General features: G+C 42.2%; 1 protein-coding gene across 3 annotated transcripts in view; it reads left to right on the forward strand.

Moving 5' to 3' along the window:
- The window catches only part of atrnl1b (attractin-like 1b), a 152721-nt gene that overhangs the window by 107746 nt on the left and 30849 nt on the right, over window positions 1-14126 (forward strand). For all 3 annotated transcript variants that reach the window (XM_083634577.1, XM_083634579.1, XM_083634578.1), the window contains exon 26: window positions 7000-7078. In XM_083634577.1, the coding sequence (XP_083490703.1) occupies window positions 7000-7078 (79 nt within the window). The remainder of the gene's footprint in view (window positions 1-6999; window positions 7079-14126) is intronic.

The following is a 14126-nucleotide window of genomic DNA, read 5'->3' on the forward strand; positions in this document are numbered from 1 at the left end:
CATTTGAGATATGAAGGCTCTCTACATCCAGAGAGATGGCTTAAGCATTTGAGATATGAAGGCTATGTGTCATCCAGAGAGATGGTTTAAGCATTTGAGATATGAAGGCTATGTGTCATCCAGAGAGATGGTTTAAGCATTTGAGATATGAAGGCTCTCTACATCCAGAGAGATGGCTTAAGCATTTGAGATATGAAGGCTATGTGTCATCCAGAGAGATGGCTTAAGCATTTGAGATATGAAGGCTATGTGTCATCCAGAGAGATGGTTTAAGCATTTGAGATATGAAGGCTATGTGTCATCCAGAGAGATGGTTTAAGCATTTGAGATATGAAGGCTCTCTACATCCAGAGAGATGGTTTAAGCATTTGAGATATGAAGGCTCTCTACATCCAGAGAGATGGTTTAAGCATTTGAGATATGAAGGCTCTCTGCATCCAGAGAGATGACTTAAGCATCTGAGATATGAAGGCTCTCTACATCCAGATAGATGGCTTAAGCATTTGAGATATGAAGGCTCTCTACATCCAGAGAGATGACTTAAGCATCTGATATATGAAGGCTCTCTACATCCAGATAGATGGCTTAAGCATTTGAGATATGAAGGCTCTCTACATCCAGATAGATGACTTAAGCATTTGAGATATGAAGGCTCTCTACATCCAGAGAGATGGTTTAAGCATTTGAGATATGAAGGCTCTCTGCATCCAGAGAGATGGCTTAAGCATCTGAGATATGAAGGCTCTCTACATCCAGAGAGATGGCTTAAGCATCTGAGATATGAAGGCTCTCTGTGTCATCCAGAGAGATGGCTTAAGCATTTGAGATATGAAGGCTCTCTGCGATCAGTCATCCAGAGAGCTGAGCCCCAATCGTTCCTCACTTTGCTGAAGCCCATTGACATGTTTAAGAGTCAATTGAACTGTCTTGGACAAACACAGTGAAGCCTGCATGAGTTATCAGCACTCGAGTATAATATTATATCAAAACCTTCAAGATAGATGTTAGCATTTTGAAAAGGCTTCCAAAGGGCTTTGGTTACTGTATGTCTGCTGTGCGTTTACTGTACTTAGCCATCCTCACCCATAACAAATGCTCTAATGATGGTGATTGCTGTTAACATTTGCTCAGCTATCTGTACTGCAAGCCTTGACACAATGGGCAGGTTAAAATGAAAATAAATTGTATTTTGGACCAATATAAAACTAAACTAAATGATATTTAGCTGGACTAAGCTGAATTTAAATTGTGAAATATGGAGTAGCAATACAGTACTAATAGTTAATTTCTTCGCTTGTCTCAGGTTTGGTGTTAATGATTCTATCAGTGTCACTGGTGGGAACAATGCTTTTCAGAGCTAACACTGATAGGCAGTGGCACAGGCCAGGGGACATGTGAGTGCAGGTGTGTGCGTGTTGGCATTCAAATTTGTCTGTGCAGTTAATGTAATCTAGAGAGACCCAGAAGCCATCGTGCACATCGGTGTGTGTGTGTGTGTGTGTGTGTGTGTGTGTGTGCGTGTGCTTGCGTGTGTGCGTGTCTGTGTGTGTGTGCGTGCGCGTGGTTAAATGTGTTTTGTCCAAAGTAGCCCATGGGCTAACAAGTTATCTATGTACCTGTCAAGATGAGAGAGATAGACAGGTCTGGCCCAAGGCTAATGCCCATCACTTGCAATGCATAGTAAGCTTAGCCGAAAACCTGTCACACTTATTGCCTGCCTCCATCGGATCAACTTACAGCTGAATAGGCCAGTTCTTTTGGCATTCTGGGAAGAGAAGGAGAGGAGAGCAGTGTGCTGCTAGTGTTTCTCTGGGAAGAGAAGGAGAGGAGATCAGTGTGCTAGTGTTTCGCTGCTTGGCTTTTCAAAGTCATCACACTACTTGAAGAGAATGTGTTTCTAACACTCAGACACAGAGCTGAGTGGCTCACTGTTCGCTTGTGTATTCAAAGTTTACATGGAACTTTTCTCTTTTTTTACTTCATGTTTGCCATGCGTCCTCATTTAAGGTATCACACACTATCGGGGGGGGGGGGGGGCAGATGCACAGATGTCTTCATGTGCTCCTTGCTGCCCCTATTCACCTTATGTAGCCCCGCCCACTTGACCCCTCGGCGCAGTCGGCACTGGCGATTTGGCGTGAGAATAAAACCAGTTTTACACTACTACACAAAATGTATATTTGAGGAGTTTTTTACTCAGGCTGACTGAAGGTTCTGCAGCCAAAGATTTTTGCCAAGGTGAAAATCTTCCAACTCCCATCTGTTCAAGGTTTTGAAAAATGACAGGCGGGCATTGGTAGGAGATTGATGAAGTAAAAAAAAAAAAAAAAGGGCGGGGGGGGCTTTGCTGCCTGAAATGAGCAGGTACTGAAATACACAGAGGCATAGAAGAACAATATTTATTCTTATTTTTGACTCTAGATATAAAGTGCACTGTCCGGTGAGCATCACAGTATTTAGTTGGCTGGATGTGCACATCCCAAATGTTCCAACTACTGTACGTGGACAAAATGGAGGTTTTTCAAAAATAACGGTCACTCTGCGAAGAGAAATTCACACGTATAAAAGCTCCAAACGTTTCCTCGTCACGATTCCACGTCTCTCATTTCCGTGGGACCGTCCATACGTCGAGCATAATTCACGCTTGAGCCATGCGCGCCCTACTCGGTGTGCCACCGGGGGCACCCCACAGCTGTTTCATTTGATTTTAGCAGCAGAGACAGATGGAGCAGCAAAGGGGATTTAAGCTTGTTTACCGTCTAAAATACAGAGAATGAAAGCCAAACATCTGTCTGGGGGATTTTTGTCACTTCTTGGAATAATCTCATTCTAGCCCTCGAGTCGTAACCTCCTTTTCATTTGCATTCCCATTATCTTCAAACGTGTTTAAGATGGTGCAAGTCCCTATAAAACCAGGAACTTATCTATACGTAACGTATGTTCTATAAAACCAGCAACGTATCTATACGTAATGTATGTTCTATAAAACCAGGAACGTGTTCCCATCTTCATATGTGGAACCTCTATGTGGACCCTAAAATTAATAGAGAAAGAGGAATTAAGAATTTTTCTTCACCACGGTTCATGAAAACACTTCAGCAGCCTGACCATCAATGTACCATTTTATGTACCATTTTATGCTAAACACTAGACACAAAGCAATGAAACGGCAATCATTTTTCTGGTCACACAATATAGTAAGTTGACCAAAGGGCTTGTTTGCCAAAAAAAATGATAACCAGACAAGCTAGTACAATCAACCGAATGTCTCTTTAGCACGTAGTATTCATTACATTCTCATCTGTCAGTTGGATAATGAGGTAGGAACTCGCAATCAATCATATGTCTTCATCCCGAGAGCTCTTGGATCAGCTGAATGTCCCTCGCTGAATGATTTAACTATTGGGTTATTAATTGAAGTAATCGGCTAGAATATTCAGTCCATTGAGAAGTGAATGTGTTTAACTCCTCAAATCATTTCCCCTGTTTTGTCTCTTTGAAGTTGGAAGTTGGAATGGAACTTATTATAACAAAGTTACATTTCAATACCAGTGGTCCAGAAAAGGTCCATCCCATTTAGCCAATGATATTTGAGCTCTTTGGATCATTTTGGATGGCACGGTGGCTCCGTGGTTACCACTGTTGCCTCACGAGAAGGTCTGGGGTTCGAACCCCGGTCCTTCCCAGGTCCTTTTGCATGTTCTCCCCGTGTTTGTGTGGGTTTTATTATCACAAGGCTCGTGAGGTTCTCACCCGCAGACAGAACTTTTTCTACACCACAGTATTGGGGTTGGATAGAACCTTGTATCCTTCCCCAGAACACCAGGGGGCAAGGCACCCTATGGGCGAGCGCAGCTGGAATAAGCCATCTTCTTCACTCTTCTCATCCGGAGAGGAAAGTCTTACTCGCTTTCTTGCTTTAGACTAGCTTAAAGGCCGGCTTTACCGTGGGGAATATGAATATATATTCAATCTCACGCCCCTAAGGTTTTCGAATCCGTTGAAATTTTTGAAATTGGTTGTTTCCCGCCAGAGATATCACCAGAAATGCACTCTGTGTGAGGGGGGGGGGGGTGGTGGAGGGGAGGGGCGGGTGCGGGCACCCGAAATACTACATTTACCACAATGCACTGGGCTCGCGTGGCCTTCGTTTCCAGCAGAGCCGTATAATAGAAGAGTTCCGACATCTCCATTCACTCCAATGGACCCGTTTTTTTCCAGGAAGTAGAAAGTGGAACTCTTGAGTAAAAAAAGCAGCACTGTCGAGTTGCAGCAAAATAGACAGTGTTGTACTTTGAAAGGGTTTTTCATCCCTTGAAATGAATCAAATTGTACATTATCGGCTTTATTTTAGCATGCAAAAGTAGCGCGAAACCCATTCCTGGCTGTTCATTGGCTAATGAGTCTCACATTTTGGTCCTCCGCTGACGCCACTCTCTTACTAGAGGACACTAGTTTCCAGGCCCACCCCTCAGGCATTTGGCTGATATCAAACTCCAGTAGGTGGCGGTAATGCACATATATGCTTGCCAACCGCCATAAAAGTCGAAGAAGAAGAAGGCTTCGACATAAAAAGATTTAGTAGAAGAAGAAAAAATTACAAAACATTAAAAAAAAATTGCCTCCAAATTGCACCAAATTTAAACGGTAGTATATATGTCCGGAGATGTCTTCATAAAAAAAAATTCATGCATTTTAAGGCATTTTGTAGGAGTTTGATGTTGTGACTAATTCATGTAAAAATGTGTAAAATCGGGTACATTGCTCAGCGTTGATTTCGTTACTTCAACGCACCTACTACTAGATGTAAAATTTGACGAGCTTTCCAATGCCGCCAGTCCCGTGTCTGTCCGTGCTTCCGTTCCAGAGATAATGGTCTCTTTGCAAGGAGCTATGGAAAGCTAACCTAGCTACTAGGCTAGGCGATTGAACAAGATGGCTGCCTTTTGCTTTTCTTCGAGACCTCTGAAGGGGCGTGGAGGACCTCTAGAGGCGGGACCATGGCTCACAACACTTGTAGTTCATAGGCGCTCGACTTCCGCAAGGCGGACTCAGGCCAGATGACGTGTAACGCGTCGGCTGGCCCGAAAAATATGTGAGAGATGGTTGATAGGTCAGGCAGGGAAGCACCAATTTCAAAAATTTCAACGGATTCGAAAACCTTAGGGGCGTGAGATTTAATATATATTCATATTCCCCACGGTAAAGTCGTCCTTTAACTGTTTACAGCGGATTAGCCTCTGTGCCAAATGCTACTGTAGCGATAGCGATAGATGCTAATCTACACCTATCCTCTTCTACCTGAACTGGATATACACCTCCTTTTCTGCCAGAATTGGAATTTTATTCTAGACGAAAGTAAAACCAACTATCGTCGCCTTCAGCCGTGTGACCATGTCAGTTACCCCGCTGGAGACCAGGTTTAATAGCCAACGAACCGAACCTGCTGCCTGCAGTTTTTCGTCGAGTGTTTTTAGCCACACTACATGGCTAGCCTCCACAAGCTAGCCATCCACTGTCTGCAACATCCGAGCCCTGCATCACCTGTGGTGTGGCAACGATATCCACGAAGAACCTTGCCAGGCCCTCATACGGTGACCGGTTCTTCTCAAGCCAGTGAAACTCCCAGATTATGTGTGCTTAGCTCCTTATCCAGGCCAGCGGCGCTACACATTGCTTCTTCTCCTGAGGAACAGGCTCAGAGTTCATGCCCAGTCCGTGCCCTGTGCACTTATATGGACAAGACAAGGGGGCTCAGGAAGCGTCAACAGCTGTTCGTCTCCTCTCACATTGGGTTGTGGAGGCTATCACCTTGGCACTCACCTATACTGTATATAGGGTGCCCCGTCCCCTGGCGTTCCACGGAAGGCTACAAACGTCTATCCATCTCCAGTACTGTGTATTAAAGTAGGACTTCTCTCTGGGTGGTAAAGTGAATCTTACCCATAGTGAGAACCTCATTCACCTTGTTCATAAAACCGGGGTTATATTCATAACCTTAACTGTCCTCCGGTTGCTCCGGTTTCCTCTCACCATCAAAGACATGTATGTTAGGGTTAATACTCCCGTCAGTGCCCCTGGTCAAGGCACCGGCAAAAGAGCTTCAGTTGCTCATGGCTGAGAGGAGTTGCGCCCCTCAGCTTTACATAGCATTGTAAAGCCTAACAATAGAGAGGAAAAAGTCCAGTTGGCTCGTCTGCTCAGTTGAGGACAACCTCATCTAATCTATATAAAGAAGTGATGCAGCTTGCATCATTGAAATAAAAAGCTGGGCTAAGGCAATCCCTTTGCCAGACTTTGAAATATCGGGTGCAAGTTATTTCTGCAAGATGTGCACATACAGATTTTGAAGAAGGCTATAGCTAATAATATATCACTTTGTGGAGAATGTGGTCTAATGCACAACTGTAGTCCTTTTGAATACAATCTAATAATAAATGCAAGTCTATCTTAAAAAAAAGTTTGGTTTAGTAATATTTTATACTGTCATGGATACGGCAAAAACTGGCTTTGAATCCAGCACATTTTATGTTACGTTTTCTTTTTCTCCCCTTCCAGTTTCCCTCCTGTTTATACTACAAGACATGCACTGTGTACTTTGTGGAGTTACGCACTGTGTACTTTGTGGAGTTATACACTGTGTACTTTGTGGAGTTGAAATGATGGAGGGGCAATTCATTTGTGTACCTTTTGATCACATTTGCCATAGCTTTTATGTAGCAGCATAGGTTTTGAGAGAGAGTTGGACGACCAAAATCTGAGAATTACAGCAGCATGATCTAAAATACTGATCCATACAATATAGTAACATGGAAGTCTCTTTTGGGTAGACTGCATGGTTGTCTTCAGTGACTCCTGTTGCAGGCAAAAAAAAGACTTGCTTAATGTTTAAGGCCGCCCCACTAAATAAATGGAAGTGGGCAGTATTTTTTTTCTAATGAAAGAAGTTATGAGATAAATTCTGCCTGCTTGATCTTATTTCTCCTCTTTCTTCACCAGTTGCTTTCTGTCGCTGCTCCTGGTGGCTGCAGTGGTGTGGAAGATCAAACAGACCTGCTGGGCTTCAAGGCGGAGAGAAGTAAGTCCATCAATCATATTCAGTTGACATGTGAGAAGCACCTGGCCAGTTTGACTGATTTGAAGTTTGAGTCAACCAGGGCAAAATAAGATGAAGGAAGCCGGTAGAGATATTGAGGAACGACTTGAGGAAAAGGGGATGGAATGAAGAATGAATATTCAGCATTGGCATGATTGAAAGATGGTGGCTGGAGAAGATTGAGATGAAAAGCAGTGAAAGATGAGATGATTGGCATTCGGGAAAAGAAAAAAAAATAGAATAAGAAAGATAGGGGGCAGGAAAGAGAGGAAGAGTGCAAATGTATGCAAATTCGCTTCGGGTGCCCTTTTAACCAAAAATGCCTGGGGTGGTTGTTGCTGGTTTCTGTAAGGCAACTTGTCATTTCCATGCCTTCAAATTGAATCCTATATCCCCGTAGATGTGGTGAAGTCCTCAATAGCACAAGTTTAATTTGGTGCACATCAACCTGATGACCTGCAGTCTAGTACTGTAATAGGTCCCACAGTTCATTTCCCCTTTGGGAATGACATTAATGATCATCGGGTCTGCTTTTCTATACCCTCTAATTGATATATGAAAATAAACATGGAGATAGCTGCCGTGCCACAGAGTCACGCTTATCAAAAGAATTACAAGTCAATAAAGATTAATGCAGGCAGATGGGCTGACTTCATCAAAATGCTGCTCACGTTTCTGCTCTGCTGCTGGCATTACATCTGTTTGTCACTGCCCTCCAGCTGTCAGATGAAAATGTAATACATAAATACATACGGTACATAAAAAAAATAAAAAACATTATCTTTTAATTTCAAACGATTTAAAAGTTTTGGCATTCCCAGAAAGAAAAAAACAATACTTTCATACGTCATCATTTCATCTATCTTGTCTTTTTTATTATTATTATTATTTTAGAAGGACTGGAATAAGATTTGTCCATTCTGCTTGCTTGATTAATCTATCTATCTATCTATCTATCTATCTATCTATCTATCTATCTATCTATCTACAATATCTATCTATCTATCTATCTATCTATCTATCTATCTATCTATCTACAGTATCTATCTATCTATCTATCTAGCTATCTATCTATCTATCTATCTATCTACAGTATCTATCTATCTATCTATCTATCTATCTATCTATCTAGCTATCTATCTATCTATCTATCTATCTCTGTCTGGCTGGCTGTCTGTCTGTCTGGTAAGAGTTCATCTTTCACAGGGTTATAATCACAAACATGCCAATAATGTTTGGAATCCTGCCTCAAATCATCCATCAGATGCAGTTTAAATGAGAAATTGTAAGTGATTCAGGGTTTGGCCTTGAAAGCTTTTCAGGGATTCAGATAAATTGTGCTCTGGTTAATCAGCATCCTTTCAGAAACAGAGGGTTGGGGAAGCTTAATCTAATGTAAGATTCATGTATAGGCCATACCAATCAAAGAGAATGCAAACTTGAGAAAAATATAATCTGAAGGTTCCTTGACAGTTCAAATCAGGAAATACAGTGATATATTTCATATTTTATTTTAAATGCTCAGACTTCTCGTTGGCATCTACCCGGCAGAGTTCACGTCTCTGTGGCTCATCCTACTAGGCTTCATATGCCGATTCAGACCTGCTTTGCTCCCTTTATCTTTGAATATAATAATAATAGTTTTGAGTCAAAACTGTATTATTATTATATATATATTATTGACCCATATAGAATCATAGTTAAAATAAGCAGCTCATTTACTCACGATACAATGTAATTTATTTTAGTTTATAAATATGGGTTAGGTTTCTTGATTCCCCGTCAACTTCTGTCCAACTCTCACTTGAGTTTAATACGCTCAGCTCTGTATCTGACAGGCTGACATCATCAATCCCCGTGTGAAAAGTGACCTTGAAATCCCCAAGAAAACAAGATCTTGTCTCTGTAGCTCCTCAAAGGACAACAACAGACAAATCTATCTGCCTTTCTTAGAAAGGATTATCTTTGCTGCTTTCTTCATCATTTATTTGACCCGTGGAGATTCTGCACATTCATAATTTTGCTTTCCGTTTTAAAGCAGGCCCACTTCCTCAGATGCACAAATAACAGCTGCTGACACACCCATCACCAAAGTCGCCTTGAACATTTATAGTAAGCTTACGCAGACCAAAATGTAATCGAACATCCTCCTAAACGGGTTGAAAATGTAGTAAAACATGCGAGTGTCATAAATTGCCATAATCTAATAACATCACATGATTTCAATATCCGGTGATTATCGCTTTATAAACGGTGTGGTATGATCTAAACTGATATGAATATGTAATTAACTCAGATTGTTACATTATTAGTCAACATTATTAAATTACCGTACAGTCCTTTAAGTAGTCCAGTTAAAGTAATAATCAAATGTATTACATTACCCCTTTAAATAGGCGTTTTCATAACATTTTGACAAGTTATTAATGATCTGACAGCTTTTTGTCTGTTGGGTACCATGTGGGCAGGTATGTGCTGTTAACCTCTCTTCCATTCCTCCTGGGCAGATTAGTCAAACGCAACAAAGTGAGTCAAGATCGATTAAACAATATTAATTTGACTAACTTCTGGTGTGTATCTCTCAGCTGACCGTGGCTTTGACCATGGTCATTGTCCAGCACTGTGATTGCTATGATGACCAGTGACACAATATTCAGTGTCAGGGTGAGAGAGTCTTTTCATTGGCTGAGGGGCATGTTGCTTAAATGCGTACGCAATCACCATGCAATAGCAAGCCACTCCTATCCAAATCATTAACACTTAGTGATGTCATTCATAATGACATATTTGCTGCTCTGCACACGGCTGAGATTAGTTGCCATTTTTCTGTTGCCTTCTGCACTCACAGTTAGTGGTTGACGTGAAGCTGGTCATTCCTGTTACCAAAAAAAAAAGGTTAATTTTGTGTACCGTACTTCTGTCACAGGATGTGTTTGTTATTATCAACAATCTGTGATTACGGTAGCTTAAAAATTCAGGGGACATTTCAGTTGCTCGTCTGTGTTGAGACAGTACCTAAATTGGTATTGGATAGACTAAAGTGGTGCAGCTGATCCAGCCCACTGGTGAACTGATTATGTCTTGACTGAGTATTATTGTGTCCTGCTGATTTATGGGGCTGGAGCCCATCTAGTGCTCCTCAGCCCCCATCCGACATGAGGCCATGGACTGAATGAGTCATTCATGAGGCTTCTAGAGATGTTATAGTAGACGATAATGAGTAGGGCTGGGAAGCACAAGTTTGATCGCAAAATACCATATATCGAGTTCAACAGTTAAAACTCATCATGGTCGATAAAATATTACACGACCATTGTCCAAATTACTTTACTAAGTATTTTAAATTTGTAGCGGATTTGAAACGACCTAACCTAAAAAGCAAGGTGGGGAGAAGTACATTCCTCTACACGGGGGGGGAGAGGGTTGGAACAAGATCCCTAACGAAGAAATTCCTGCTGAGTAAGCTAGAGTAGTGGGCGGAGTCTTTTGTTTAATTAGTCTCTGAACTTTTATTGCTTGTTTCTACCATTTTCCTTTATTCTTGATTGATCTGTAATGTTCATTTTTTATGTAAAGTGTACTGTATGGACCCCGAGGCGAGCACATCCGGTAGGGCGAGTAGATCCCGTACCTACACCGGCTCGCCCAGGAGAACACATTCCATTCCATTTGATAGGTGACACTTGTTAGGTCCTGAGAGGGGACAAAGACATTCAAAGGCAATGGCGGTAAATGTCACCGAGGGGAAAAGGAGGTCTGACTGACCTGTTTGAAGCAGGGGGGGCACTGACATTTCAACACAGACTCACAACACGGCCTGCTATATAGTGTGCAAAACACAACACGGCCTGCTATATAGTGTGCAAAACACAACACGGCCTGCTATATAGTGTGCAAAACACAACACGGCCTGCTATATAGTGTGCAAAACACAACACAGACTCACAACACGGCCTGCTATATAGTGTGCAAAACACAGACACATGTAGACCATCAGGTATGGCAGCAAACATGCATGGAGGCGTTCATTCAAACAGAAGTCTGCAGGTCGTCACTTAACACATTCACTGCCAGACGTTTTTTTTTTACTGTAGGTAGCTTCTGCCAGAGGGGTTTTTTGAGGATTCTGGCTCATCTTTCAAGACCCGAGGATTCTTTTCTGCTAAGATTTTGTGAACACACAATATCTCAAAAGAACTAATAGAATGTGTGCTTTCTCTGTCTAAAAGAGTTAGTTTGTAGAGTTAGTAGTTATGTAAGCATTAGCAGTTGAATACAGCATGGTTTCAGCGTCAGAAAAATTATTCAGAGATAAACGGCTTTTTGTGAAATTCGATAGAACAGTCACTTTAACCATTCATTTTTGGCATCAGTAAGAGTCAGACATCTAAACAATAGTTTTGAACAGTAATTTCCTCCATAACAGCAGGAAACCCCCCTCTGCTTCCAACTCCTCCCTCCGTGTGTGTTCTCCTCCTGCCTCCCTGGCTCTCCAGCGGGCGTGTCACAACGAAGTTGCTGCTGCCTGGCTGCTGCCTGTTTGCGCGGCCGCTGTTTGAGGAAGTCTGGGTGGACTCGCTCGTTTCGTGGAGTTTTGGTTGAGAGCTTTGATGCGATTCTGGTCATATTTATGCTGCGTGTTTCAAAGTGTGCATCCAATCTATTCTTGGAACCCCCCACCGTTGCCACCGCTGTGCATCAGCGTGAAAGTGAAAGCGTTTTCGCCATCAATTTTACAGTATGAGAACGGCTTCCTCGCGCTTTTCCCTCCAGTTTTGGGTCGCCTCTTTCTACTGTGGAGAGACATGTCGCCACTCAGTGGGTCGGTAAAATAGATTATACACATTCAATACCTCCAATTCTGGTGTAGGAGACGTAAAAGGGTTAGATCAACGTCCCACCGTCAAAAAAAAAAAATCGTCGTTGGCAGTGAACCGCTGGATTGTGTTTGACGACTCAACTCGTCGTTGGCAGTGAACGTGTTAATGGATATTTGATGTATTTTTGCTTCCTCAATCTAAACATATTAGTGATACACTCAAATTAATAACTCATTAACTCAAATCAACTCTCAATAACTGTCAAACTAGATGAATGATGAATAGTTTGACAGTTATTGAGAGTTGATTTGAGTCAATGAGTTATTAATTTGAGTTAGTGTGGACCAGTGATGTCACTGGTCCACACTTTAACACTCAATAACTGTCAAATTAAATGACAGACTTCAAAACAGTTTACAGTTTTCTGATATACTACTGATGTTCTAATGATACAAAGCTGGTTGAAAATGGGCAGAGTGTTCCTTTAAGTTACAGCTGCGTGTTTCCCAGACCAGACTTTAAATGCAAATTATTACACTGTTAAATAAAGTGAAACACGGCTTCCAAAATTTCCATCATAATTTTGTTTCCCCAACTAACGGAGCTCCCATTTTCAGATGGTCAACATAATGACCTTGGCCGCAGAGCGGGATTCAGCAGCTAATCCGATCTGGTGTTAACCTCAAGGACAAGAGAAAGACACAAATAACAAATCAAAAGATACATTAAGGTTGAGGCGATAGGAACGTTATCTCTAGATTGTGCTATAACTAAAAGCAGAAATATGGCCAAAATAACAGTGATTAAGATCGAGTAGTTACAATTATTAATGAATAGATAGATATTAATTAATAGAATAATTGCAATTGTGTGCGATTTCCTACCGGGCGGCCTAAATGTTCATAGAATGAACTATTCAATTAGGATGGCGTGGTGTCTCCTCTCCTCCCAGTGAAAGCAATCATACAGAGCTGACACTCCAAAAGCACTTCAAGCTATTATTGAGGACGTGGTTATTTGTTTTCAGCACAGCATAACGTTGTGGCACTCACGTCCACCGATCTCAGATTTCAAACGTTTTTTAAAAGCTCTAATCAGTCTCTCTGATAAGCTCTGATAAGTGGTCCTTGCCATGCTGTTGGTAATGGCAGCAGCAGTGGCGCACTGTGTGGCTTTAGGATGCACATGGCGCTGGGTTTTAAGCCTGCAGGTGTGGGGGACAAAAAATCAATTGATAAGGTTTGTTTTGATCTCAACCGTTTGTTTACAGCTAAATTGTTCTTGCATGAATGAAACTGAAAGCAACACATTACTGATCACATAATCACACGGTCTCATCACTTTGAAGAGCTCCATCAACAGTCATATCGATCGCTGTAATAAGATTATCCCACTAAGCCTCTTAAGTCACCTTGAATGTCCCTTCTTCTGTTCTGTTTGAGTTTGCACTCTAAAAAAAATCCTCCTTACTTTTATAAATATATAAAATATATTTAAAATATATAAACCCAATGAATTTTTTACATGTTTTTCCTTTCAACTCTGCTTTTATCCCTATCTGGAAAAGTAAAGTCTATCTGTATTCCTGCCTCACTCAATAGTCCTATCATGGTGTAATAATAATAATAATGATTGGATTTATATAGCGCCTTTCCAAGTGCTCAAAGCGCTTCACAGAATCATTATTTGTTCACACCATTGGTGGTTCGAAAGCGTGGCAGCCACACATCGGCGCTCAACGGCCCCTCCGACCACCATCATTCATGTCTACATTCATACCAATCATACGAGGCAAGGAGGGTTAAGTGTCTTGCCCAGGGACACAGCGACAGCAGCTGGGAGGGAGCGGGGATCGAACCGCCAACCCTTGCGTCATTGGCCGACCCGCTCTACCTCCTGAGCTAAAGCCGCCTCCTCTCCTCTCCTCTCCTCTCTCCTCTCCTCCGCTCTCCTCTCCTCTCTCCTCTCCTCCTCCTCTCCTGCTCCTCCTCCTCTCCTCTCCTCCTCCTCTCCTGCTCCTCTCCTCCTCTCCTGCTCCTCCTCCTCTCCTCCTCCTCTCCTGCTCCTCTCCTCCTCTCCTGCTCCTCTCCTCGATCGAACCGCCAACCCTTGCGTCATTGGCCGACCCGCTCTACCTCCTGAGCTAAAGCCGCCCCGTGTACTATCTTTTTACTATATTTTCTATGTTGTTTCTCCTTCCCCCAGCGTGG

Source organism: Poromitra crassiceps (assembly GCF_964638095.1).
Source record: "Poromitra crassiceps genome assembly, chromosome: 4".
In the NCBI taxonomy this organism is placed as follows: Eukaryota; Metazoa; Chordata; class Actinopteri; order Beryciformes; family Melamphaidae; genus Poromitra; species Poromitra crassiceps.